General features: G+C 36.9%; 1 protein-coding gene across 4 annotated transcripts in view; it reads right to left on the bottom strand.

Moving 5' to 3' along the window:
* The window catches only part of ICE2 (interactor of little elongation complex ELL subunit 2), a 64,812-nt gene extending 50,145 nt beyond the window's left edge, over positions 1-14,667 (bottom strand). The window contains exons 1-6 of one of the 4 annotated variants that reach the window (XM_030318044.1): positions 14,592-14,664; positions 13,730-13,870; positions 13,503-13,627; positions 11,695-11,799; positions 4,618-4,879; positions 3,449-3,568 (exon numbers count right to left, since the gene is read on the bottom strand). In XM_030318044.1, coding sequence (XP_030173904.1) covers positions 3,449-3,568; positions 4,618-4,879; positions 11,695-11,799; positions 13,503-13,543 — 528 coding nt within the window. In that variant the 5' untranslated portion in view covers positions 13,544-13,627; positions 13,730-13,870; positions 14,592-14,664. Of the gene's footprint in view, positions 1-3,448; positions 3,569-4,617; positions 4,880-11,694; positions 11,800-13,502; positions 13,700-13,729; positions 13,871-14,591 lie in introns of those variants that run through there. The other 3 variants (XM_030318043.1, XM_030318047.1, XM_030318048.1) reach the window with 3 other exon arrangements.
* Positions 14,668-27,210: the final 12,543 nt, after the last annotated feature.

Genomic DNA, 27,210 nt, shown 5'->3' with positions numbered 1-27,210 from the left:
AGAGGCAAAGAGATCTTTTTAGTGTGATGGAAATATACCGTACCATGATTGTGGTCATGATCATACAGGTGTATACATTTGTGAAAACTCAGTGACATGCACTTAAAATGGTTCCTTATTATATGTAAGTTATGCCTCAATAACACTGATTTTAAAAAAAGAGCTTATTTAGTATGTAATGACTATATGCTCTAACAACATAGATACAGTACAATCTTTTTTTTAAGAAAGTAAGGGAAAATAGGGAGATCGTATAAAAAAAAATTTGTACAGTACAAGCCTCATAGATTTTACCAGAATGACTCGAAAAGACTCAAAAGCCACGGGGCACCTGGGTGGCTCAGTCAATTAAGCCTCCTACTTCAGCTCAGGTCATGATCTCTTGGTCCGTGAGTTCTAGCTGCACATTGGGCTCTGTGCTGACAGCTCAGAGCCTCAAACCTGCTTCGGATTCTGTGTCTCCCTCTCCCTGTCCCTCCCCCACTCAGACTCTGTCTCTGTCTCTCAAAAATTAATAAACGTTAAAAAAGACTTAAACAAAAAAGACTCAAAAGCCAGTATAAAGAGCTGTCACTGGCTGAAGTTGGTCTTGTATGAGCTTCAAAAAGAGTAACTGCAGTGGACTAAAACCCATCAAACATGTTTAATTCTATGATTTAATAATAATATTTTTAAAAAAGAAAACACCGATCAACTTTGGAGAATAAGAAGGAATCAATTTTTTTGAAACTCGCACATAAGGGTAAAAGAATCTAGCATTTTTTCCGCTACATGAATTGGGGGACCAAATACATAAGGGAAAACATATCTTAATAAAATTATTCCAACTAATAAATACAAATAAATGATGCAACTAGAATCCTACAATCTTGCAAACCCCAGTGAATGAACAGATCTAGGCACTGAGCATGAAGAGCTGCAAACACCACACAAAGAAACAACCAGACATTATGTCCCACCTGATTAAAGAATAAAAAATCTATGTGTTAAATCCCTTTGGCCAAGACTAAATCTGTTCAAGCTTCCAGATCCCAGTGACAATTTGTAAGAAATACAGAGAAAAGAGAACATGTTGAATGAACATCACTGCTAATAAGCAATCAAAATCTAGACTGTGGGAAAACTTTATAGGTCAAATGACCCAAGTTCTTGAAAAGAGAAGGTTTAAGGAAAAGAAAGGAATTGAGGAGGAACCTGTAGATTAAAAGAGTCCTTTTTATCAAATAGAAGAAAAAGGGTCCAACATATACAACCCATTAAAAGTTTTGTATTTTGAATATACAAAGAACTCCCACATATCAATAACAAAAAGAAAATCTACTAGAATAAATAGCAAAAACTTGAACAGCTGATTCATACAAAATGACCAATTAGTATATGAAAAGATGAAGTCTTAGTTTATATATATATATCCTCTAGATTGTTTAAAAGTGAAATGACCTTAAGTGTCAACTTGAGGATATAGAGCAACAAAACTCTCAAAACTGCTGGGTAGACTGTAAATTGGTATAATCCTTTGGAAAACAGGTTAATATTATTTACTAAAGTTGAAATATGCATACTTATGACCCAACAATTTCATTCCTGGGTATATACCCAGTAGAAATGTGCACATGTGCACCAAGAGACATGTATGAGAATTGTCACAGAAGCACTATTTAGAATAGCTCCAAATAGGAAATGACTCAAATTGTGATCAATAGAATACATTGTAGTTTATTCATACAATTAACAATGGACAGAAATGAAAATTAATGAACTGTAACTACACACATACATGCATCTCACAAACCTATTGAGTGAAGGAAGATTTCTGTTCACTTAAAACTCAAAAAAAAAAGGCAAAAGTGAGCTTAAAGAAGTACCAAAATAAAGGGTATGGAAATTATCAATACCAAACTTGTATCACTGATAACTTCTCAAGGAGGAAGAATGTTACCATCAGGAGGGATACATAGGGAGCTTGTGGGTTACTGGAAATGTTTTATTGCTTAACTTGGAAGAGAGTTACATAGGTGTTCACTATATAATTATTTGTTAAGCTGTTTATATTTGGTCTATATACTTTTCCGTAAGTATACTGCATTTCATAATATAAAATTAAAATTTTTAAACTGTAAAAAATCAGGAAAATATCAGTGAGCCTTTAGGGTGGAGATATAAAATGTAAATTAGACAAAATATGTTGCCAAGTCAATCTGACTAAAAAATAAGACTTAACGCTGATTGTTAGCTATCAAATAATGTACTTTGTCAACAAACATTTTTATATTCACGTAGTTAAATTCAGCACTTGAGAACTGTGTGTCAGGCATTATTCTAGTCATTGGGAACACAGCAGTGCACAAAAAAGTACTTACATACAAGTTGTGGAGAAAGACAATAAAAAAGAATCAACATGGTAAAGGGAACCCTGAAAGCGATGTTATGTTTTTAGGGTAATTAGGGATATCCCCACTGATACTTGGCATCTGAACAGAGAGAGACTGTAAATCAAGACACTACTCCATGCCCTTCTCTGGGAAAAAGCTGCCAGAAAGATGGGAAGAGCCAAAAGCCTTAAGGCAGGACCATGCTTGGAGTATTCAAGTAACACAAAGGCCAGTAGGTTGGAATAGAACAACTGGGAGGGAGGTATGTAGGAGACGAAGCAGGCTGGTGTGGGGGGGGATTGAGAGGGTGTGATCACAAAGGGCATTGTAGAACTCTGTAAAGACCTCTTTCTGAGTGAAGTGAGAAACCATTTTAAACCAGTGACATGAGGGGATGTGACTTAGGTTTTAAAACCATCATTCTGGTCTTTTCAAAGGCACTATTAAAATAGGAAAAGCTACAATTCCTTTTCTATATGGAAAAATATGATACTTGGTTTGAGTATATCACATATAGGTTCGGAGAAAATAAACACGTAATGCTTCCTTTTATTTAGAAGAATCATTCTTTTAGTTGATATTAATAGCAAAATTTCACCTTAAAAAGTGTTCAAAAAATGGTAAAACTAAAATCCTCTGCTGTCCCCCAATTTACAGTGACCAGTTTTTTCTTTTTAATTATGGTAAAATACACAGAAAACTTACCATTTTAAACCATTTTTTACATTTAAGAGTTCAATAGTGTTAAGGGTATTACAATGTTGTGTATAATGACTAATTTTAAAGACTTTAAAAAAATTCAGACCAGTGTTGATGTTTTTAGATAAACTCCAATACAATAATACATATTATTAATAAAAACAAGTATGAATATGCTACAGTATATGATTTTGAGATGCTAGTATTTCCATTATTAAAATATGTGATGAATAAAAGACCTATTACACACAATTTGTTCTCTAAATTGGTGATATTTCCATATGATTTTGGCAGGATCATCACACATTTTAAAATGCTGTTATTGCTTATTTCTCGGCAGTTTAAATAAATGTGATTTTTTTTTTTTTTTTTTTTACCTCTGTGAAGAGACGAGCATCATCAGAAAGCATATTATAATCCTGTGCACATTTCTTTGCAGAATTCTGCAAAAACTTTAGGAATTCAGTAACTTCTTCATTCACATGTTTTTTCATATCCTGATTTTTAAAAAAGTAGACACGTCTTGGAATAAGAAGCTTAATTAAAAACAATCACCTCTCAATCACTGCTCTAATAATCTGGATTTAAAGACTAATTAAAGTATCACATCCAAAGCAGAAATCAGAAACATAGTAAGAATTATTATATAATAATGGCAAACATGTTATTAAAAACACTACATTGTATGTAAATGTTAAAACACTATGTTGAACACTTGCAACTAATACAATATTGCATGTCAACTACACTTCAATTTAAAAAAATTCATAAAAATAAAAAAGCAAATGACTATTGTACTACCTATTTAGGAATCATTAAGCTTTTTCATAAAATGCTCTAAATTAACATAAAAAAAGACAAACATCCAAATGGAAAAATGTGCAAACAACATGAATAGGCAAGTTATAAAAAAAAAAAAAATAGAAATGGCTTATAAGCACATAGGAAAGACTTACTTTCATTACCAAACACTGTAAATTAATATGAAACAAGGGATCACCATATTTTCCATATCAAATTAGAGGCAAAAAGGTAATGCGCAGCGTTAGTGAAGATACATATTTTTTTAAAGAAAATTTTCATACAATACTGGTACAAATTGGTTTAAACTTTTTGTAGAACAATTTACTCAGGTATAAATACAGATTGAAGCCTTAAAAACATGTATAGTTTTGATCAGGCAATTATATTTTTAAGAATTTATCTTAAGGAAACAAGTATAAATGTGAACAAAGAGTTTGCAACAAAGATGTTCAATACAGCATCATTTATATAATTGAAAACTTAAAACTAAAGAAATTAAAAACTTAAAATTGTTTGTGAGCATTGTAAAACTGTATTGCTAGTACTTAAGATGAACTGGAGTGAAATATGCTCAGAACTAAAGGAAAATGCCTATTACAAAAGAACCAACAAAAGAATGAAAGCACCAATGCTCTATCAATTAAACTCTTTAAATTTCCATTTTTGTTAATAGGATTGTACCTAAAAACATAAAAGCAAAGTTAAAATATTTTTTACTGAAGCTGAAGAATAGCATACATACCAAATACTGCAAGTAGTCATTTTTATTTATTCCAACAGCTTTGGAATTTGCAGGAATTTTTGCGTATTTAACCAACAAGTCCACATAACTCCTCTGCTCTCTCTGTGAGAAACGAGAGAAACGAGGATAAGGAACTCTTGGTTTTGGAAGAAGAACCATTCCAACTGTGGTTTTAACTTTTTCCTTTGCTTGAGTTGCTGAACTAACTGCCGGCTCATTTTCTACAGAACTTGCTGAGGCATTCAAATTTTCTCCTATACGTCTGGAAAAAAAAATACAATTTACAAATATGTGCTTTTCACATGAAGATTACTATCATGGAACTTCATGATTCTCAATCACCAGGGAGAATATAGCGTGATTAACATAGTAAATTCCAGATTATTATCTAACTCTGCCACCTGCATTTTGATGTTTAGCCATTTGGTGTAAATTAAGTATTCTGCAGAATACGATCACATTACAAGTTTACCTTCAATTATCTGATGGAGAGGGAGAGGCAAACTCCTTAGATAAGTTATTCAATTTGGAACTATTTTCTCTTTACTCAAGAGGGGTAATTGCTCTTTCCAATCTATTATATATGCAGATATTCCATGTTTACATTTTATTACAATAGAAGTTGTTTTCATTTTTTTATTTATTTTTTTAATTTTAGTTTTTGAGACAGAGTGTGAGCAAGGGACAGGGGGAGAGGGAGAAAGACAGAATTTTAAGCAGGCTCCCTGTTCAGCATGGAGCCCGACTCAGGGCTTGACTGCAAGACTGTGAGATCATGACCCGAACAGAAACCAGGAGCTGGATGTTCAACCCACTGAGCCACCCAGGCACCCCAACGATGCGAGTTGTTTTTAAAAGCTTAAATTCTTCAGTAAGTGACATCCGTTAATATAAACAAAAGCCACTAAAAGCAGGATACGATGAAGTCACAAGTTCACAAATTGATTGAAATTCTAAATTTTCTAGTTTCCTTTGCTTTAATTATCTCAAGATTTAAAAACAAAATTCCAACACTGTGTGCCATATTTTATGGAAGCAACAGTGGTTTTAGAAAAGCTGTACAATTCTCTATCACTAGTACATGGCTGAATCCATGGAAATGTCTTTATGCCTTGAATGAATGCAAAAGAGAAAATCTGGTATTATCTATGATGAAATGCACTAGACGAGAAAGTGGTAACTACAGAACCTGTTATCATATCTATGAAACGATACCTGCAATTTCTAAAAAACCATCTTTCTGCCCCAGTGAGGTATATGAACATGAAGTTCTTATCTTATTCATAATCTGTCTCTATTCCTAGTATTCAAATGTAGTAACGTACATTTAAAAAAATATTTGTTTGTTTATTTATTTATTTTGAGGGGGGTGGGGAGGAGAGAGAGAATCCCAGGCAGGCTTGGTGCCGTGAGCATGGAGCCTAATGCTAGGCTCAATGCCACAAACGATGTGATCATGACCTAAGTAAGCTGTGATCAAGAGTTGGACGCTTAAATGAATGAGCCACCCAAGTGCCCTAGCAATCTACACTTTTAATAAGAGAGTTTTAAAGTACACAAATACACACACATACAACTACACTTCCTTAGCCTCTATAATTCTATTTTCCATAGCAGTTAACTGTTCACCGTGATCTGGTTCCAAATTAAATAACAACAATAACACAAGAGGAAGGGAAACTAATGAGAAGGATGGCTGTCTATTGATTCATTCTTCATCTCCCCATTCATTAATATTTACTGAGTGACTATCATGTGCCAGGCTAACGCTGGACACTGGGGCACAATACAGTCTCTATTCTCTAAAACTTTGCAATCAAATGGATATGTACATTAATACAATGTAACTATGGAGATCTGAGGTTTCCAAACTGGGTACATACTGAATAGGTGATAGAGAAGAATCCTAAGGTAATGGGATAAGGGATTAAGAGGGAGAAAGAGGAGACACAAGAAATATTCAGAGCTGTGGCTTGCAATCATGACAGTATTAATTTCTCTGGGGAATTACAGAAGCCTGTGGCTACATCCGGGTTGTCACAAAAGAAGGCATGTAGAGAGAGATTAAGGAACACTAGATGCCTGTAATGTAACATACGAGAGTGTACTACACAACTTTCAAAGGTCCCTTTAGGCTTTCTCTGATCATATACAAACAAACCTGGTCTGTTATTACTTATCCTACCAATACATTTTATTCTCTTTTATTTTTATGATTCTTCTATGGCACAGTTTATATTAACCTCTTTTCAATCTAACCTTGTTCATTTTAGCTGGTGCATCTGACTACTGCATTATATTTTCTAGTGCAGTAGTATCTATGCATTTACATATTAAAATATTTAATAAGTATTCTTTTCTTTGATTTCACATTTATATATCTCGGGCGTTACTTTTAAATATAATGTCGGAGGCTAATTCCATTTCAGGCTAGTAAAGGAGGTATCTCATCTCTTATAAATATTTGTTATGAAAAGTGGGATGGTGTTGGACTGATAAAGCTGAGAATTATCAATCTAGATCTGTATCTGGATAAAAGGTGAGCCCCATCTAAAACCACTGCTAATTTGTTTTAAATCAGCTTTATAATACTAAAGCAAATACAGTAAAAATGCAAAGATTCTTAGAAAAAAAAATAAAGCAAAATATTCAAGAGTACTCTTCTAGAGCTAAACTAAAGATGGAAAACTAATCAAAAGAGCTGGTTAGTGGATGGGAAAAGAATTTTGGAAATTAAAATACAGATGCTTAGACTGGCTCTGAAAATAATACAGGTGAAAGAAGACACACTTAGCTACTAAAGTTTCTCCAATAACTGTATAAAAATAAGCATATTTTAGGTTAACAAAATGAATATTAACTGCTGATCTTGGGAGAAATGTATTACAGCAAATTGATTTCTCACTAGAAAATGTCTTGAGAGCTATTCAAACCTAATGGTATTGTGTCCTCAACTCTTAACAATACTGCTTCACAGCTGTCTCTCTGAATATGAGAACATGTCTGTCCTTGTGGCACAAACTGGCAAATTTAATTAAGCTGCTGCAGCAACAAGATGCTGACTCAGATATGCCAGAGTAGGAATGTCAAGAAATTCTAGCAGTTTAAATTGGCTACATTCAGCAAAGAATGAAATGGCAGCACATCAAGATCATTTCCGTGTGCAGTGCTGTCAAAATCTTCATCAGGGCGCAGGCCAAAAGCATCTGACAGGGTTTCTCTATGCACATTTACAGCATTATATTTTATTTCAGTTGATGGTTTGAAGTTTTTCCCCTTCATTTTGTCAACTACCCACTCTCCTTTCTTAAAGTTTCTATGAAGAAAAGGCAGAATTCAAACTTAGTTTCCTATGCTTTAAGTCTACTGGTTTAGGTGGCTTCTTAAAGTAGCATTTGGAAATGGTGCTTCTAGCCTCCATCTAAAGTCTACCTGTACCTTCTGGATTGATTTTTATATATATATATATATATATATGAAATTTATTGACAAATTGGTTTCCATACAACACCCAGTGCTCATCCCAAAAGGTGCCCTCCTCAATACCCATCACCCACCCTCCCCTCCCTCCCACCCCCCATCAACCCTCAGTTTGTTCTCAGTTTTTAACAGTCTCTTATGCTTTGGCTCTCTCCCACTCTAACCTCTTTTTTTTTTTTTCCTTCCCCTCTGGATTGATTTAATTTTCTATATTCGACACGTTAAAATTTCATAATTTTTAAAATTGGAAGCTACTTTCCCCCTTGCTGGTTTAAAGCTCAGTTATAAATATCTACAATCAGAAACTTTGATTTAAAAAAAGGTAAATGTTTACTTTTCAGTAGAGGGAGAAGGGCTGAATAAAAATCTCATATTACTGAAAGCAGAGTAATGAGAGTTACCAATATTTTCCTGAATATGATGGGAGAAGGCAAAACACACAAAATTATGGATAATAAAAATTTTACATTTTTTTCTAATATTTCCATCAAGAAAACAGCTGTAAATTACCACAGTCTGAAAACCCATTCCTTACTGTGACAAAACTTAGTAAAATTTAACGTGAGCAAAAAAGACTAGAAACATGAAATCAATGTCTTGTGTCTTTATTTTTTCTGTGCCAAAAGGTAAGTTACACTAATAAATTGTTTTGTGCTATACAAAAATCTAAAGAAAAACAAGCATATCCTAAGAAGAAAATATTTTAGGAGCTGTACCCAATTGCCAGCAAGATATCCTTTCCCTTACGTAATTCAGACTATAACCCACACCTAGGATATGCTGACTAGAACCAAACTTGAAAAGAACCATTAAAATACGGTGTGCCTGGGTGGCTCAGTTGGTAAAGTGCCCAAGTCTTGATTTTGGCTCAGGTCATGATCTACAGCCCTGCGCAGGGCTCTGTGCTTGGGATTCTCTCTCTTCTTCTCTCTCTGCCTCTCCCCTGCTCATGCTCACTAGTGCTCTCTCTCAAAATAAATAAATAAATTTCAAAAAAAAAAAAAAAAAGAACCATTAAAATAATTAAGAAGCAGGATAAAGAAGATGAATATTAAAAATTTTTAGCCTGAAAAGACGAAGGCTGAGATAAATGTACATAAAACGGTGAGCAGTGTTGTTTTTTTTTTTTTAAGATATATGTTCATTTTACCTTTAAGAAAAGGTAAAGACATACATCTTTACCCTCCTCTTCCAGGATATTACAATTGGCAGGCATTCTTTGATTCAAATAAACAAAGGCAATTCTTTATGTGATAGTAAGTTTTAAAAAATTAAAAAAAGAAATTAAGGTATCCTCAAGAAATGGTACAAGTTGAGTAACAAAATCAGCTTGAAAAAAATCTATAGATACATTTATACAGGATTTACTCAACCTTCTATAGCTGATATTAGCAAAGACATTATAATTATGCACTTGGCAAGAATGTTGCTTTTTTTTTTTTTTTTTTAATTTTTTTTGGGGCGCCTGGGTGGCGCAGTCGGTTAAGCGTCCGACTTCAGCCAGGTCACGATCTCGCGGTCCGTGAGTTCGAGCCCCGCGTCGGGCTCTGGGCTGATGGCTCGGAGCCTGGAGCCTGTTTCTGATTCTGTGTCTCCCTCTCTCTCTGCCCCTCCCCCGTTCATGCTCTGTCTCTCTCTGTCCCAAAAATAAATAAACGTTGAAAAAAAAAAAAAATTAAAAAAAAAAAAAAATTTTTTTTTTTCAACGTTTATTTATTTTTGGGACAGAGACAGAGCATGAATGGGGGAGGGGCAGAGAGAGAGGGAGACACAGAATCGGAAACAGGCTCCAGGCTCTGAGCCATCAGCCCAAAGCCTGACGCGGGGCTCGAACTCACGGACCGCGAGATCGTGACCTGGCTGAAGTCGGACGCTCAACCGACTGCGCCACCCAGGCGCCCCAAGAATGTTGCTTTTAAAATTGCCTCTTTAATACAACATCTGCTTGCTTTTATGTGAACTTATTTATTCATCTGATAATCAAAAAAGCATTTTTAAAATGTTTTTAATGGCAATCTGGCAGCATCTATCAAAATAAAAAACATACATACCCTCCTCGTATAGGAATTTATCCTACTTATATCAGCACATGTATAAAATTGGAAAGGGATGGAAATAACCTAAATAATTATCAGTGGGGTCAATTAATTGATTCCAGAGTCATCCTTAAAGGTTTGGATTCCAAAAGCTGGGTTGAGAGTACAAAATCATTATTTCTTAAAAGTACCAGAGTGAGTCTAATGAGCCAATATAATGAGGCTGAGGCAAAAGAGACAGAAATATCACTATCACCAGAAAGCCAGGAGAGTGAGATGTCTTCATAGTCAAGAGCTCATTGATGATCCTGAGAGGAGCAGTTTTAGTAGACTACCGAGGGTGGAAGCCAGATTACAGGGAGATGTTCAGTGAAAGCAAAGGCAGTGGGATGTGCAGTGACGTGTTTTCTCCTGTTTTATTCATCCATTCTCCTAATCTGTCTTTTGACTGGAAAGTTTAATCCATTTAAAAAGTAATTATTGAAGGGATGGACTTATTATTATTGCCATTTTGTCAAACGATTTCTGTACGCTTTACAACTTTTTGTCCCCCTTTTCCTCCCAGCAAACACACACGAGTTTTTAAAGAAGTCTAAGTACAAATGAGAGCAGAAGTAAGAAAGTAACATGGAATCCAGGGATTGAGCAGGAAAAACTTGAGCACCTTTAAACACTGAAAGATGAAAATACAGGAGTAAGAGCAGATGCTAATTGACAGAAAGGGTACTGAGAAGGCAGAACAGATGGGGGCCCATTCCATATACAGGCTGGAAATATGCTTCCTCCACTGCAAAATGAGTGAAGAAAAGATGAACGTAAATGTTGAACTCTAGAGAAGCTCCCCAATTCCTCACTTGGCATATTTACAGTCCATTCTAGCAAATTCAATTACTTGGTTTCAAGATTCATCCACAATAACAGCCAATCACAAAGGAAAGGAGATGTTACAGGCAGGCAAGCAGTGAGAAGGGAAAATTACCACTCAACAGGCATGTTCATAGCAGAGAGGAATTTGGCAGTATCTATCAAAATATAAAATGCATACACCATCTGACCGAACAATTCAATTTCTATGAATTTATCTTATGAAAACGATTACGAGAATTTCATCAACGTACTGTTTATAATTACAAAAACAGAGGAACATATTTTGCAAATTCAGACTACCTAAATGAATTGAAAGTAAATCTATATAATGAAGTATTAAGCAACAATTAAGATTAAGCTATGTGTAGAGGCATGGAAAACTACACAAAATATTATTTTAAATGAAAAAAGCAAACTGTAAAACAGTTTCTTAGTATTTTACATTATTTATAATATGATCCCATTTTTGTTTTTATATCTATGTGGAGAAAGATCTGAAAAAAATTTATACACACACACACACACACAAACAAACCAAAGACTAGCCATCCTTGGGTACTGGGTTCTTCCATTTTCTAATTTTTACATTTCTATAATTTGAATGTTTAATACTGGACACATTTATAACACTTCAACTGCCAGAAAACTAACAATCAAATATAAAAACAAATAGCCAAATAAATAAATACATTACCTGTTAGATAAAACACAGAGTTCTTTTAAACTTGGAGCCATGGAATGATCTTTATAATTTTCTTGAGAGAAAAATGTCTTAAGGCCATTTTTTGGGGAAACATCCCTGTGAAACAAAGTAATTAACTTACATTTGACAATTCAGAATCTCATGCTAGACTAAGCAGCACACTGGTACAACTGTAGTTTACAACTACTATTGCCCCCTATACCCTTTTCCAGGACAATCATTTCTTTATAATTTCAGTTTCATGTACCAGATGTTTGAGTTTAGATGTTTTACTTGGGTAGCTTTTAGCCTAGGCTCATTCTGAAATTCTCCAGTTCAAATAATCAGCCTTGCTCCTTAATACCCAATTAAATGTCAGAGATACTTAAGAGTCAAAGAACAGACTGATATATAATAAGAGCCTGTCAGGAGCAGGGCTCACCCCAGGCTCTTAGTTTTGTACCATGCATTATTGTGCCAGGCCAAAAGACACTACAAAGACTGAATATCTTACCTATTTTCATTAACTTGGCCAATGTGATAAATGGGGTGCCTCTGCTAAAACCACTTCAAGGTCTTATATGATTTTCCATAACATCATAATTAGAGACTAAGCTATTATAGTCAATGCTTTCCATAGAGAAGGCATCTAATAAAAGCTGGCTGAAGGAATTAGAAAGTTAAAAACAATGAGAACCATAATCTATAAAGGATAAAGATGATTAGGACTCTGTGGAAAAGGGCTACAATACTGTGCAAAGGTTCACATTTGGTTTCACAATGTCAATGGCATTTTAAGAGCATCTGTGCTGCATCTGAATACATTCTTTATGGCAAGGGGCATAAATGTACATGCCTTCTACAACTTACAGTAGAACAGTCTATCAAATGGTAACTTCTGGCTGCCCATTCCCCAAATAGGAAATCTTAGCATATTTGCTCCACACTAATTTCTGTTTTTAAAAGTGTTTATCAAAAAAAAAAAAAACCACTGTGATTAAAGTACAAATGATAAAACTTAGAATGTCTTACTTGCTATGTACCAATGTAGTTTCTTATGACTCGTTATGGTACTCTATCTGTGAAATCTCATTAAATTATAAGGATTTTGTATATCATACAAAAACAAAGTCAGAGACTCAGGGACAGTGAGCTCCCTGAAGGAAGGGAGTACTGTTTGCAACAACAACAAAAAAAACACTTACTGAGCACATACTGATTGAACCTTCTGAGTCAGGTACTATTTTAATCAGCTTTGTCATCTCTTGTAACTTTAGTATTCTCTTTGGCTAGCAAAGAGTGGATGCTCAGTAAATGTGTGTTAAACTGATCTAACGCAGCTATGTATTAGATCCCTACAAAACCACGCTTACTGAGTCTGCTATTTGTGAAGTTCTCATGTATTTCTAAAACAGTCTATGCATTTATGTAACCACTTGATATAGACTCTAACAAAATGAAGCTTGTCTATTCTTAAAGAGGTTTTTCTATTACTTGTACAGATACAGGCAAGGTTCTTGTACACAAGAAAATTCTAGCCTGTCTCCTTCGCTGAGAGACCAACAATAAATACATGATGAAGCAATACCTAGTAGCAATCTGAGTGATGAACTATTGTCATTTTTAGGAGAGGAAGTGCAATCAGCTATAACTCAAAAGTGCTCAGTACGTGAAGACAAGATCCAGGTACATTCTTAACCATTAAACTTGTATCATCTTCGTGTTTCCTCCAAATCTCTCCAGGCCAGAAACTCTCCTTTGCTAAACCAGCCACCAGTCCCACTTCACTCCTCTGTAGAATACAAACAGATGTAACTCACCAGTTCAGCCTGGGTTCACCCATGGCCATCATGGAGCTCATATTTCTAGATTTCTGCTTCACTCTAGCCCACAATTCTGCTGCCTGGCAGTGCAGGCTCCAACGGAGGCAGGATTTCTCCAGAATCTACGCTCAACCGAGGAAAAACCAAAGGTCAGGATCAAAAGCAGGTGACCGGCTGGGCCAGGGGCTGTTAACCTAGGTGTAAGAAGAACCTTTAACACCTACCCTCAACTGACAGGGACACCTAAAAGAGAATACAGCAGACAGATGAATATTCCCAAGGTTCTTTGGAGCAGAACAGCAATGCTGATGTAGGAGTCCTTCTCCATTTAACTTACTCCAGTAATGTAACTCTCAGGACACTTACTGAGGAAATAAAAGGGTCAAAACAGAATGGTGTTCTCATTGGTTACATACTAAATCACTTAGAGCATGGCGCTGTAAGTCCTAACTCAGATCCCCTGCACTCCCTTAATGGCCAAATAAACCTTGCTTCCGTTTTCCTAAACATACACGGCATGGGGCAGATTCTGGCAAGCAATGCTGGACAAAAACTCCCTGGTTATCAAGAAGCTTTCAAAAAGAATCTCACTTTTGAGGAGGCTGAGGTCCAGGTGCCTTAAGTGACATTTCACAGGATCATACAGAGGAATCACTAGGACTCAAATCTGGGTTGACCACTCTATGTTCACTGCTTCTCCTTCATCCGGAACGGACTGATAAAGTGGTATGTGAGAAAGGAGCAGTCACATTTAAGAGTCGGTCTCTCGGTACCTGAGGGGCCTGACCTGCTCCTACATAATCCCACCTCTCACATTATGACCCGTTGTGGGGTTGGGGAGGGAGGGTCGATGAAGGTAAAAGGAATGGCTGCGGGAAGGGGGCGGAAGGAGAAACAAGGTTCCAGAAAGGCAAGTTAAAGGGGTGAGCAAAGCCGTGGGAGGGGGCCGCGCCAAAACCCGGGGCAGAGGGTCCTAGTCCGGCCGAGGGGGCCGCCATGTTCCCTCCTCCCGCCCTCACGAACGCCCGCCTGCAGGGCAGCGCCCTTCCTTCCGCGCCTCTGCTGCAAAGCAGCCTTTCCGCCCACCTCTTAGTCCGCGGCGGCTCTGACCCGGGCCGCGGCCCCCACTCCACACACGCTCCACCCCACTCCTTACACTGTCGCGCGCGCCCTCGGAAGGCCTTATTTAAAGGACGTAGCCGCGCCGTCTCGGCCCTGCGCAATGACGTATGCAACGACGCCGGGGGCGGGGCCCGAGGACTCCTCGTATTCGGGGTATTTCGGCTAGAAATTGCGAGATCCGGTGCGTCGCGGCTGGCCTGAAGGAAGGAGCCAGGGGTTGCGTGTTGTCCTAGAAAGTCCTCGACCTTGAGGGGATGATGAATTAAAAGGAGGACGGGCCACAAGTACAGTACTGGAAGGACCCAATCAGACTTGGTTGTGACCTTAGGCTAATGTCTTAGCTTCCTAACCCTGTCTCCTCATCAGTAAGGTGGAGATATTATTAGCACCTACTTGGTAGTATTTTTTAAAGGATTGCATGAAATAACGGAGGAAGTTGTGCTCAACACGGTACTTTAGATGTCACACCCCACTTTAGATGTCAGTTTCCACCAGCAGCCCCTCTGGCTCTCCCACTAATTTTGTTCTCATTCATTAAGGAAAGATTTATTGAGCACTTACAATTTGTGCTTGGTGCTGGTTACATATATAGGCCTAAGACTGAATACCAGTTCTTCCAGGAGCTTTTGATCATTGGGAATCTCATTCACATTAAATAATTATAAAACAAAATAGAAAGTAGTAAGCTACGTAAGAGAAATTGTACGCATTCAGAGGGAGAGAAATTACTAGTGAGAAGGACAAAAAGCAGCTTTTAATAGCTAATGATACTTTTTGAATACTTATATATCAGTTACCACATTGGACACTTGACATGTCAGCTCATTTGAAGAATTTGAAGTATGTGGATGATGAGAAAGGACATTCTAGAAAGAGACCAGCACAAGGAGCCACATAAATCTATTGCATGAACAGAGTCCAGTGTGTATGCTAACAGAAAAACATGTCCTAAATTTTACAATGATTTATGATATTATGTAAAGCTATGTTCAGAGAGAAATTATACTTCTATTAAAAATCTCCCTTGGGGCGCCTGGGCGGCTCAGTCGGTTGAGCCTCTGACTTCAGCTCAGGTCATGAACTCACAGTTTGTGGGTTTGAGCCCCACATCAGGCTCTGTGCTGACCGCTTGCTCAGAACCTAGAGCCTGCTTCAGAATCTGTGTCTTCTTCTCTCTCTGCACCTCTCCTGCTCAAGCTTTGTCTACTCTGATTCTCAAAAATAAATAAATGTAAAAAAAAAAAAATCTCCCTTGAATCCAGTGACCCTTAGGTAATTTATTTTATCTGAAATGCAAGGACTATGAAAAGTAGTAGAGGAAAAGGGTTTGAAAAACAGACTGGGATGTGGCCTCACAAGAACCTATAAGTTAGATTAAGGATTCTGACTTTATTGTATAAGAAATGAAATGCTGGGCTGGGTGGGGGTGTTTATCAGCAGAAGTATGACACAGAGTTTCTGTGTTTCAGGAAAGTTTATCTGGCAATGTATTAAATGAGTTGTAGCACAGAGGCAGGTTAGGACGCAGTGCTTATGAATACTTGCAAATCAGCCAGAGCAATGACTGGCACTGTGCAAGTAGCACTTATTAGGTGAGTGATGTTGACAGCCTGTGCTAGGACAGAGATGGACATCAAAGCAGTGTAGAATTTCAAGTGTTGGGTACTGTCTCTTAAAGCATGCAGTCAGAGAGAATTGGGAATCCTGTCCTACTGTTTAGCAGCTGCTTACGAAACTGTTCAAGAATAGTTCAGGCACTTATGCTGCTGTTATCAGCACATAGTAGTGTGATATAGTAACATCACCATACGTGGCCTGTGTTGAGATTACAAATTATCATCAAAGAGTATACTCTGGTTTGGTCTATTTGATTTCCAGTGGTTGCAAGATAGCACATAGAATCAGAATTTTTAGAGCCAGAATGAACTTTGGAGATTATCTAGTCTAACTTCTTATTTTCCTGTTAAGGAAACTAAGGGCCAGGTTGTCCAATGACTTTTCCAACATTATATGATAAGTGATAAAGTGGATCCTAAAAATTAGGTCTTATAACTTTTGCCATTACAATATATTAAATGTATGTCTCCTTTATTCTTGTTTTTTTTTTTTTTTTTAATTTATTTTTGCGACAGAGAGAGACAGAGCATGAGCAGGGGAGGGGCAGAGAGGGAGGGAGACACAGAATCCGAAGCAGGCTCCAGGCTCTGAGCTGTCAGCACAGAGCCCAACACGGGGCTCGAACCCACAGACTGTGAGATCATGACCTGAGCTGAAGTTGGACGCTTAACCGACTGAGCCACCCAGGTGCCCTGTCTCCTTTATTCTTTATGCTCTGCTTGTAAACCAGAAGCAGCTTAGTGAAATGAACATGGATTTTGGAGTCTAGCTGATAAGGGTTTTATCTCAGTTTTCTTGCTTACTGGCAGTGTGATCCTAGACATGTTGTGTCTCCTCTGTGAGCCTTGGTTTCCTCATCTGGGTAACGGAGACTGTAATATCTCCCCTACAGAATTGTGAGGATTAGAAGTAATATGTAAAAAAAAAAAAAAAAGTGCAAAGAGTAAATATTCAACATAAAATAGCCATCAGTATATATTTTTTCTGCCCTACAAAACCCCACAGTGGTGGGGCGCCTGGGTGGCTAAGTTGGTTAAGTGTCTGACTTTGGCTCAGGTCATGATCTCACGGTTCGTGAGTTTGACCCCGCAATGGGCTCCATGCTGGCAGTGTTGAGCGTGCTTGGGATTCTCTCTCTCTCTCAAAATAAAAACAAACAGGGGCGCCTGGGTGGCGCAGTCGGTTAAGCGTCCGACTTCAGCCAGGTCACGATCTTGCGGTCCGTGAGTTCGAGCCCCGCGTCGGGCTCTGGGCTGATGGCTCAGAGCCTGGAACCTGTTTCCGATTCTGTGTCTCCCTCTCTCTCTGCCCCTCGCCCATTCATGCTCTGTCTCTCTCTGTCCCAAAAATAAACGTTGAAAAAAAAATTAAAAAAAAATAAAATAAAAACAAACAAACAAACAAAAAAACAGTGGAGGTGGCATTATAAACAAATGATTATAATACAAATGAGAAACAGTACACACACACACACACACACACACAGATTCTATGGGAACACAATGAGGAATAAACTCATTCTGATTGAGACAGTTTAGATACCACTTCAAGGAAGTTTATTTTACATTGAGTCTTGAAAGATGAGTAGGGGGGCGCCTGGGTGGCGCAGTCGGTTAAGCGTCCGACTTCAGCCAGGTCACGATCTCGCAGTCCAGGAGTTCGAGCCCCGCGTCAGGCTCTGGGCTGATGGCTCAGAGCCTGGAGCCTGTTTCCGATTCTGTGTCTCCCTCTCTCTCTGCCCCTCCCCCGTTCATGCTCTGTCTCTCTCTGTCCCAAAAATAAATAAACGTTGAAAAAAAATTAAAAAAAAAAAAAAAGAAAGATGAGTAGGAATTCCCTGGGTAGAGAAGAGAAGAGACCTGTGGGTTTTCAGGTTTGGAAAAAATGCAGAAATGTGAAACAGCACTGTATGTTCTGGGGAAGGGGAAGAGCTACTCCCATATGGTGTGTGTGGTGTGGGGGGTAATGAAACTCATTGGATTGAAAAGGGGAGAAGGGGCCAGAGAGGTTCTTCATGCTATGTTAGGGAATTAAGCTAGGTTTTATGCTCTTGGTGATGTGGAAACCAGTGTGTGTGTGTAGTAGGTTTAAAACAGCTTTATTGTATCCATGTATCATAAAACATAATCTATGTATCATAAAATTCACCCATTTTATTTGTATCATTCAGTGATTTTTAGTAAATTTATGGAGTTTTGCAATTGTCAGTCAACTCTGCCAAGTTATAAAACATTCCATTACCCTGATAAATCCTTTGTGCCCCTTTATCTCTCTTCCCACTCTCTAGCCCCAGGCAAACCCTAATCTGCTTTCCATCTCTATAGATATGCCTTTTCCAGACAAAAAATTATACAATATGGATTCTTTCTCTTGGCAAAGTATTTTCAAGATCATCCATATTGTAGTAGGTGTTAGTAGTTTTGTTGCTGGATTGTAGGGCACTTACAGATATGCCCCATTTTGTTTATCCATGCAACAGTTGACAGACATTAGATGGTTTCCACTTTTTGGCTGTTATGAGTAATGTTACGAGCATTTGTATACCACCCTCTGTGTGAAGTTTGTATGTTCATTTCTCTTGGGCAGATACCAAGGAGTGGAATTGTTGGGCTCTATGGTAAACTTATGTTTAACTCTTTAAGACCCTACCAAACTGTTTTCCAAAGTGATTGTGCCATTTTATTCAATGGGTTTTTAGGCAGAAGAAAGATGCGATTTTCCATTTTTGCTAAATTGAAAAACAAACAAACTCAGAGGTTGAATGAGAAGTCAGTTTCATATTAAAAGTATTTAGCAGTAGGTACTTAGTTTGAATTTACAAGATGTTTCATTGGACCAAATTTCAAAGAGAACTCTTAAAAGGGCGACCACTTGGTTAAGTAAAGTTATTACAGTTGCTTCTAGATTTGTGTTTCTTCTTGTGGACCAAGAGACAGAGAAACATGCACGGTCATCTGTTTTTTATTAGTTCCAAGTCATTTCCTACCGTTCAGCCAATGAGCTTCCTTTGCCTGATTTGTGGTGAACTTAGCTTTAGAGAGTTTATTGCCTGGTAAGTACTTCACTCAGGAAATCGCTTCATGAACTTACAATCATCCATAAGGATCTTTCAAGATGGGAGTCCAGAAATAGTTCTCTAGCAAAGAGGTTTCAATCTAGTAATTGATTCAGGACTATGGGGGGGAAATACTATTGCCAGTAGTAGTTTGTTCAAATTGGGCTTTTCAGCAAAAAATCCTATTTCAAGTGGGGAGGGAATTCTCATTACTTCTGAAAACCAGCTTAGTGCTCTGGCTCGAGATATCCTGTTTCAGAAGAGAATGGCTAAAGAGTTCAAAATTTCCCACTCAGAAGATAATTTGTGAAGTTTATTTTGTTGTGTTCTGTATGACATGGTTCCTGTGCTAAAACAAACAAATAAATAGAAAACCCAGAACTAACTGTTCATCTGAATGCTGGTCTTCTGTAGGGAGCATCTAACTCTCCCACAGAGGGGTTGATGACAGAAGAGATAATTTCAAGGAGGATAATTAAGTAATTATTTATATTCGTCTTTAGAGCACAGTATGTATTTTATTGGAGGGATAAAGAAAGAAGGGTAGAAAAGGTGGGTGTGAGATTTGTTAGGAGGTTATGATCATAATTTTGGCTGAGGCCAATATTAAAATTAGTTTTTGTTCTCCAAGCACAAAACAAGTAATAGTTGAAACAACTTCTCCCCCACAAAGAGGAAGTCATCTTGGAGTGAACAAATTGTCTGAGAAGCCCATCAAGTGGAAAAACAACAAATGGATTGTTGAGACATGCCTATATTTTACTGGAGTCAATAGTACCCCTCCTGAGGAGAAAAAAAAATCCAGAGGCAAAGTCAAATGTATTAAGGCTAGCTTATCTCTTTCCAACATCAGAGATAAATGACGTTAGAAAAAAAAATAAAACAGGATTTTTCTCCAGCTTACTGCTGGTGGTACAGTGCAATTACAGAGTGCCTGTTAATCTAGTAGTAGACTTCTGCCCCTCCGGAGAGTCTAGGCTTGCATTAAGAAAAGTTGGGGATCCATCAGTGTGATTCTTCTGGGAAGAAGAAGAAGGAGTGTTCTGACAAAAATTCCCTGCTTGCGCCCATGTTCCTGAAATCCCGCAGGCAAGAATGTTTTTATTCTTCTGGTCTCTGGTGGCTTATATGATATTAACCGCCTCTTTTAGGGCTTTGAATACCACTGGGGCCCATCTTCAGTTTCTTGTTCAAAAGGGGAAGTCGACGTGCTGAGCTGCATCTCAGCACGTCAGCGGTTACCCTCTGCAGCTCGCGAGCATAGTCTTTTTGCAGACCTGTCGTGAGAAGTCAAGGCCTGCTCTGCACTGGTCTGTTTAATCCAAATGCACGTTAAAAGTGGAAGTCTAATTTTGAGGGGCTAGACTGATCTTGGCTTATGAGACAAAGCTTAGTAGTAATAGTACCAACCAAGAGACACACTGCGGTCAGGTCTTACTAGGATTATTACTTTTGCTTTTTCTCCAAGAGTTTTTTAACCAGATGTTTGTTTTCCTTTCTATTCCCACATGAGACCATTATATACAGGAGGTAAGAAATTCCTCTTATACTCCTGTTCTGGTATCCCTCTGGAAGCTGGGCAAGTTAATACATGATGCGGAGGTGAGTGTAAACCATTGTTTTCATCAGAAGGAGGTTAGGCATGGGTTTGGCCAAAGGCCTGGATGTGACAGATTTCATAATTTGAACTCCATTATGTGCATTAATTCTTAATTTCCTGAGATGCTAGAAGGTGGTGAATATTTGTAATTATGTAGAACTTGACAGTCTACAAATATTTCTTTTTCTTCCTCTTCTCTGAGGCAATTGGAAATAAAAGCAGGATTAGGGACTCTCACATGAAGCAACTTTTGGGGTCAATTCACATATTTATTTTACTGAGTGCAAGAGACACTTAGGTATTGTAGTATGCATGTAGAGGAAAATACCAACTCTGTTGCCTTTATTCTGACCTCAGGGTAGTTTACAATCTGAATGTTCTTGACATTACTTTCAAAATATTTTATTTTATTTAAGAGAGAGTGAGAGAGAGTGAGTGAGAAGGGGAGAGGGGCAAAAGGAGAGAGAGAGAGAGAGAGAGAGAGAGAGAGAGAGAATCTCAGGCAGTCTCCACACTCAGCCTGGAGCCCCATGCAGAGCTCTATCCCATGACGTTGGGACCATGACCTGAGCTGAAATCAAGAGTCAGACACTCAACTGACTGAGCCACCAGGGCACCCTCCTTTCAAAATAAATTATGATGAGGGTTTTTGCATCATTAAAATATTGTGATCCTTAGCTGATGTTAAATTTATTAGTTTACTTCTATATAATCTACACAAGCGGTGGTTGGGCTGGAGTAGGGCAAAGATAGCTCAGGTAAAGACGGATTTTTCTGTCTTTGGTATCATTTCTGACATTCCATTGTAATGATTTCTAAAGCAAAGATGACAAAGTTTGGTGTGCATTCAGGATTTCTCCCCTCCCATACATCAGGGCAGATACCACTAATCAGTCGTAGCACCCTTCTTTGAGACAGCAAACAGCCTGAGAATCCTCAATGCTGCATTTCTGGTAGCTGTGTCCAATCAACAGACTGGTTAAAATTTCTTTCTTCGACTTCTCTGATCCAAGGGGTAGCTTGATCCTTCTATACATTTTCCCTCAGCAAATGGAAATGAATTAATTTTTTTAAAAAGGACTATACTACAGACCAGTACTGCTCAAACTTTAATTTGCAAACCAATCACCTGGGGATCTTGTAAAAATGCAGATTCTGACTTAGTAGGTCTGGGAAGGTGCCTAGAATCCTGCATTTCTAGTAAGGTCAAGGTTGCAGGTGATGCCAGTGCGAATGATCTGTGGATGGCACTTTGAATAGCAAGGTTCTTCTGGTCCATTTTCTGGAGACAAAATGTGAGCCAGCGAACTCAATGCAACTCAATAACCAAGAAAAAAGAAGAAAAACAGGCAAGTGTTCCATTAGAAGCTGAAGTTTTATTATAGGATAACAGTACATAAAGCACATCTAAAATTGATGTGTTCAATGCACTTTTAATAAAGGTAATGTAATATTAAAGGTACAGTTTCTAAGTACAATATAACAACATTCATATTAGAATGAAAATCGGAGTATTTAAAAGACAACATTAAATCTCTCTTTTTTTTTTACAGCTTGTATTTACAAAATGAATCAAAATATTTTTTTTTTAAATTGAGGACTCAATAAAATAACAAACAGCTGGAAATAAGCAGACTACCGTAAGAGTGAATTGAAAAGAAAACCCAATGTAAGTGAAAAGTTGGATGATCCTCTAATAAAGATCATTAGCAAAGTTTTAGTACAATACTGTTTTTAGGATTCCCGTAAATGGCTTGCATTTTTAGTGTGGCAGAAAAGGAGTTTTTACATACTGTACACAAAACAGACAGCATATATTTATAGGTACAGTATTACTGTTTCCAAACTTGCATGTATATTTACACAAGGCTGAGTTTGTTACTCACAGAGTTTTGTGACATTTGTGTGCTTAATCCTTAAGACCTACACACAATTAGAATCAGCATTTCATGTGGTCTTTTTAAATGTGGCTTTATTACTTGGTTGTAGAAGAAAGTGTTAACCATAAGGCTTGACATACTTTATAAATTTACCAAAAAAAAAAAAATCCCAGGAAAAAGTTTTAATTTGGGCACACTTGTCATTTAACAGTTATCAAATGCTGACGTGTGCTGGCCATTGTGTAGACGCGAAGAGATACAATCTCTACCCTCAGGAAGTTTAGGATGCTAAATGGTGCTGAAAAACAAAACGAAACAAAACAAAACAAAAACAGGTTTCAATCTCTACGTGAAGCAATAAGGAATGACGTGATTTGTATTTAAAAGAGATTTCTCCCTAAACTGTAGCCAATTCACTTTAAAAGGTTAACTCTTAGCATTCGCTCTCATTAACCACATGATTGCATTTATAATTAAGGTAACAGCAACTCTTCCATAAAAATGGAAAATGTCTAGAATTGTGGGTAAATATGCAGTGCACGGAAGCCAATAACCATGGCTTGAGAATTTATTACCTTCAATTACAAAAAGTGCAGTAAACAGAAACATTTGCTCTATATTTATAAATTGCTCAAAAATCTTTGCTAAAGATCTTACAAATTCAGTAATATTACAGAACAATTCTAATCAATATTTAATAAGGTTAACTACATCCTTAGTCAGATATTTGATATACTTTGATTTGTAAGAATGCCAATAGGTCTTGGGAGAACAGGTGAAAGAGTTTTAAAGTGAAGGTCTTTCACTCAGTTCATGGAACTGGTTGAGGTCATATTAAAACAGAACATCTCTTGTCAAATTTGCTTTATGGCCCATGTTCTGCCATGATAGTGGACATCTCTATGCTTCCCATGGCTCAGGTAGGAGGGGAAAGTTTCTGCCATCAAGCCACCAAGGATATTTTATATAAATGCCTATCATCTATAATAGGAGCTAAGTACACAACTCTGTCAGGTGCCAATAATATAATTCCTTCGTAAGAAAAAACAAAAGTATTACTCCATTAAACTAGAGTGTTTCTTTAGGATCTTGAAGGCCTGGCAAATTATTTCTCATCTCAGGAGATACGGTATAAAGCCAAGTAGCAAACATAAAGTAAATGCTAATAAATTTTCATGTATCCATATTTATAAACAAATTCACCCTATAGATGTCAAATATCCATACTAAGGAAGTAATTTTATCCTAATTAAATACACTCTAGAATAATTTATATAATGATATTATGTATTTAAAGAGAAAAGCATGTCCCAAATCCAGCACTCTGATACAGCTGCCAGTGGGAACAGGTAGATATATATATATATATGTATATATATACAAATATATAGTTATACTCAGTGAAATTAACAAGACCCAAAGGTGGTATTGTCTAGGAATAAAAGGGATTTTTTTGTTGTTCACAAAAGTAACTTATCTAGCACCACACATCAGAAAAACACAAAAATAGCACACTCTAGTTCTAAACAGCTATGTCTAAAATAGATTATATAGTAAAACCAGTATTATACAGCATATTGTGGATTTGATAAACAGATAAATATTTGCACTGAGTAGGCTGTTTATAATATAACATTTTCTTATCTATACAGAATGAAAGCCAAAAAGTTAACTGTATAGAGATGTGCAGAACAACATTAAATATTATGACTTAAAAGCAGGGACAAAGGTAAATTTGAAAGAAGAGTAAGAGAGAAAATGTTTACAGGCCATTACAAGTTCTTAAGTTAATAGTAAATAAGGAATCAATTGCTCAAGTTGAAGAAAGCAGTAAACAAGAGATTGCATTTACATGCAGATGTCTAAAATTTGTATTTTTTTAAGTCTATGCACAAAAGTCATTTGTTTTATTGCTTGACATTCAGTTATGGCTAGATTATTTAACCTATTTTTTTTTTTTTTTGTACTTTGGAAACAAGAATATCGTTAAAGGTGCCATAAAAATGGACAACATTGAAAACGGTTTGCAAATAAACCACCTAACACTGCAGTTCTTTATACATATTAAAAGCCTTGTCTGGGGTTTGTCATATGTTAAATATATTTAAACTGGGAAAATATGTTGTAGCTTGAAGCCTCCCATTGGCCCAAACATCCAATACAAAAACACATCTCCACAAAAGGAGCAGGCAGACGATACAGGTACATTTAAAGAAGCAGCCAGCTAATGTCCTAACGTTTAAAATTTACCACTGTTTTATATGAGATTTCAAACCACTGTGGATAAGAAGAGAATTTCGGATTCAGGAAGATGTGTACAGTACATATGGATTTTTTGTGTGTGAAATCATATTCACTATATTGCTCAAGAATTATCTGCATTTACATATGCAATCTGTTTAATAATAACCAAGTTCCTAGAAATGGTATTCATCCACATTAAAGTCATAATGAGTGAAAAGGAAACACACAGACATTGGAGAGAGTTTAGTTGCTCTTAGAGAACAACATAATGGCGTGTGCAGTGTGTCAATGCTAGTAGCAAGCTGTCTTTCATTAGTCCTTAGAAGGAAAGAAGTAAAAGGAAATGTGGCAAACACACTAAATGTAAACAGCAAACACAGATTCTATAGGCATCTATTTAAAATATTCATGTTCAGTTTCTCAACACAAGACTCCATTTTATGTTGCATTGCTGAAAAAACATCTCTATTTGGACTGAATATTCTGTCATTCATTTGTAAGTAAATGACTGAATGAATGTATTTATTGCTCTAAGATCTGAGGGTCTGGTTAAACACGGAGATCCCTCTATCTGTGATGTTTCCTTGGTATAAAGCCAGGCTTCTGGATTATTTTAAAAATTATTCTGAGAGCCTGACAAAACTGATCTCACACAAACAAGCAACAGACCCAGAAGTGAAACCGATTGCTATGTAAAGACATTTACAAATCTGCCGCCTTCTCATACCTCAAGAATAATAATAGGAAGGCCTCTTTAATAAAAAATCAAATCTGGTGGCACCTCTTTAATAATACTAGCGTTTAGAGATAGAACGAAGACTTGTATTACAGACATTAGCAACAGATCAAGATTTACTATTGCAATTACATTTGTTAATCTGATCCATAGTATAAAGTTGTTTTCATAGGGTTCTGTTGTATCATATCTTTATAAGTAAGAAGTGGCAATCACATGATACAGCATGTGAAAACGTCAATAACCTGTGTGTGATTATATATATGCATATGTATGTATATATGTATATGTGTATGTATATATACCTATATGTATGTGTGTGTGTATACATATATATAGGCAGAGAGAGTAAGAGAGAGAGACAGGGAGAGACAGAGATTTCTGCCATGTTCCATAGTCTTTAATATCAAAACCAACAAGGTCAAAGTTTCTTTTTCATCTAAACAACATGGAAAGTTTTCCCAAATTATACTCTGCTATGGGAGTAAGAAAATATGTAAAACTTTTTCTGAATGTGTATTCCAGGTATGGAAGAATCAAAGCCAACAGTATACTGAGGTTCACTGACCTTATGAAAAGTAATACAAGGAAACATAAGAGCGACGCTCCAGTTCAAAAATGTCCAACGTAACCTAAAAGCTGGCTTGTGGTGCTGTTATATTGTCTTTAAACATTAGCTCTTGTATTAATTCAACGGATGAAAACTCTAAATGTGGAAGTAAAAGAATGGTGTTACATAGAGGGATTTTTTGGTTTGCTTCTGGAGAACACAATTAAAATAAGTTATTTGCTAGCATTTGAAAAGACTTGTTCAAACTTTCACCTGTTTCACTGCACCAATAAGCAGGCTCTCATCTCATGAGTGGTTTCAACAATTTTTTTCACACCATGTAGAATTTGAAATAGTTCCTAATATATAATGCTATGAATATATTTATCATGGATGGTTTAATTATTAGAGAAAGGTAAATGGAGTATGTGGAAATGCACTTGAAGTGATACTCCCTGTTGGTATATCGCCTATTAATGTATCTTGTGAAGTACTGCTTTGGAAGTTATTCCATGTTTTTAACCACACAAGACTGAAGAACACATACATTTTGAACTCAACAAAACAAGACGATAGTGAAGAGTTTACACGCACGCACACGCAGTCCTACACAGTTCACTTGTGCCTTGAGGGATAGCATTATTATCACTATTATTAATAATAAAAAACACAATTTGTCCCAGTAGTACTGGCCACCCTGTTTGAAGAGTTTTAGGAGATCCCTGAGCACATTGTTTCTGACTCTTAACCCCAACTCCAAAGTGATAGGGTTTCTATTGTTGATATCAAGATGGATTGTCATTCACAGTAAGTCAATCATAAGGTGCTTATTTACCCTTTTTTTTTCCACCAATCAGCACAAAGAACTGTCAGAAAATAACTTTTTTTTATTATTATTACC

The sequence above is a fragment of the Lynx canadensis genome, chromosome B3 (assembly GCF_007474595.2).
Source record: "Lynx canadensis isolate LIC74 chromosome B3, mLynCan4.pri.v2, whole genome shotgun sequence".
In the NCBI taxonomy this organism is placed as follows: Eukaryota; Metazoa; Chordata; class Mammalia; order Carnivora; family Felidae; genus Lynx; species Lynx canadensis.
This window is presented reverse-complemented; position numbering and strand designations above follow the sequence as displayed.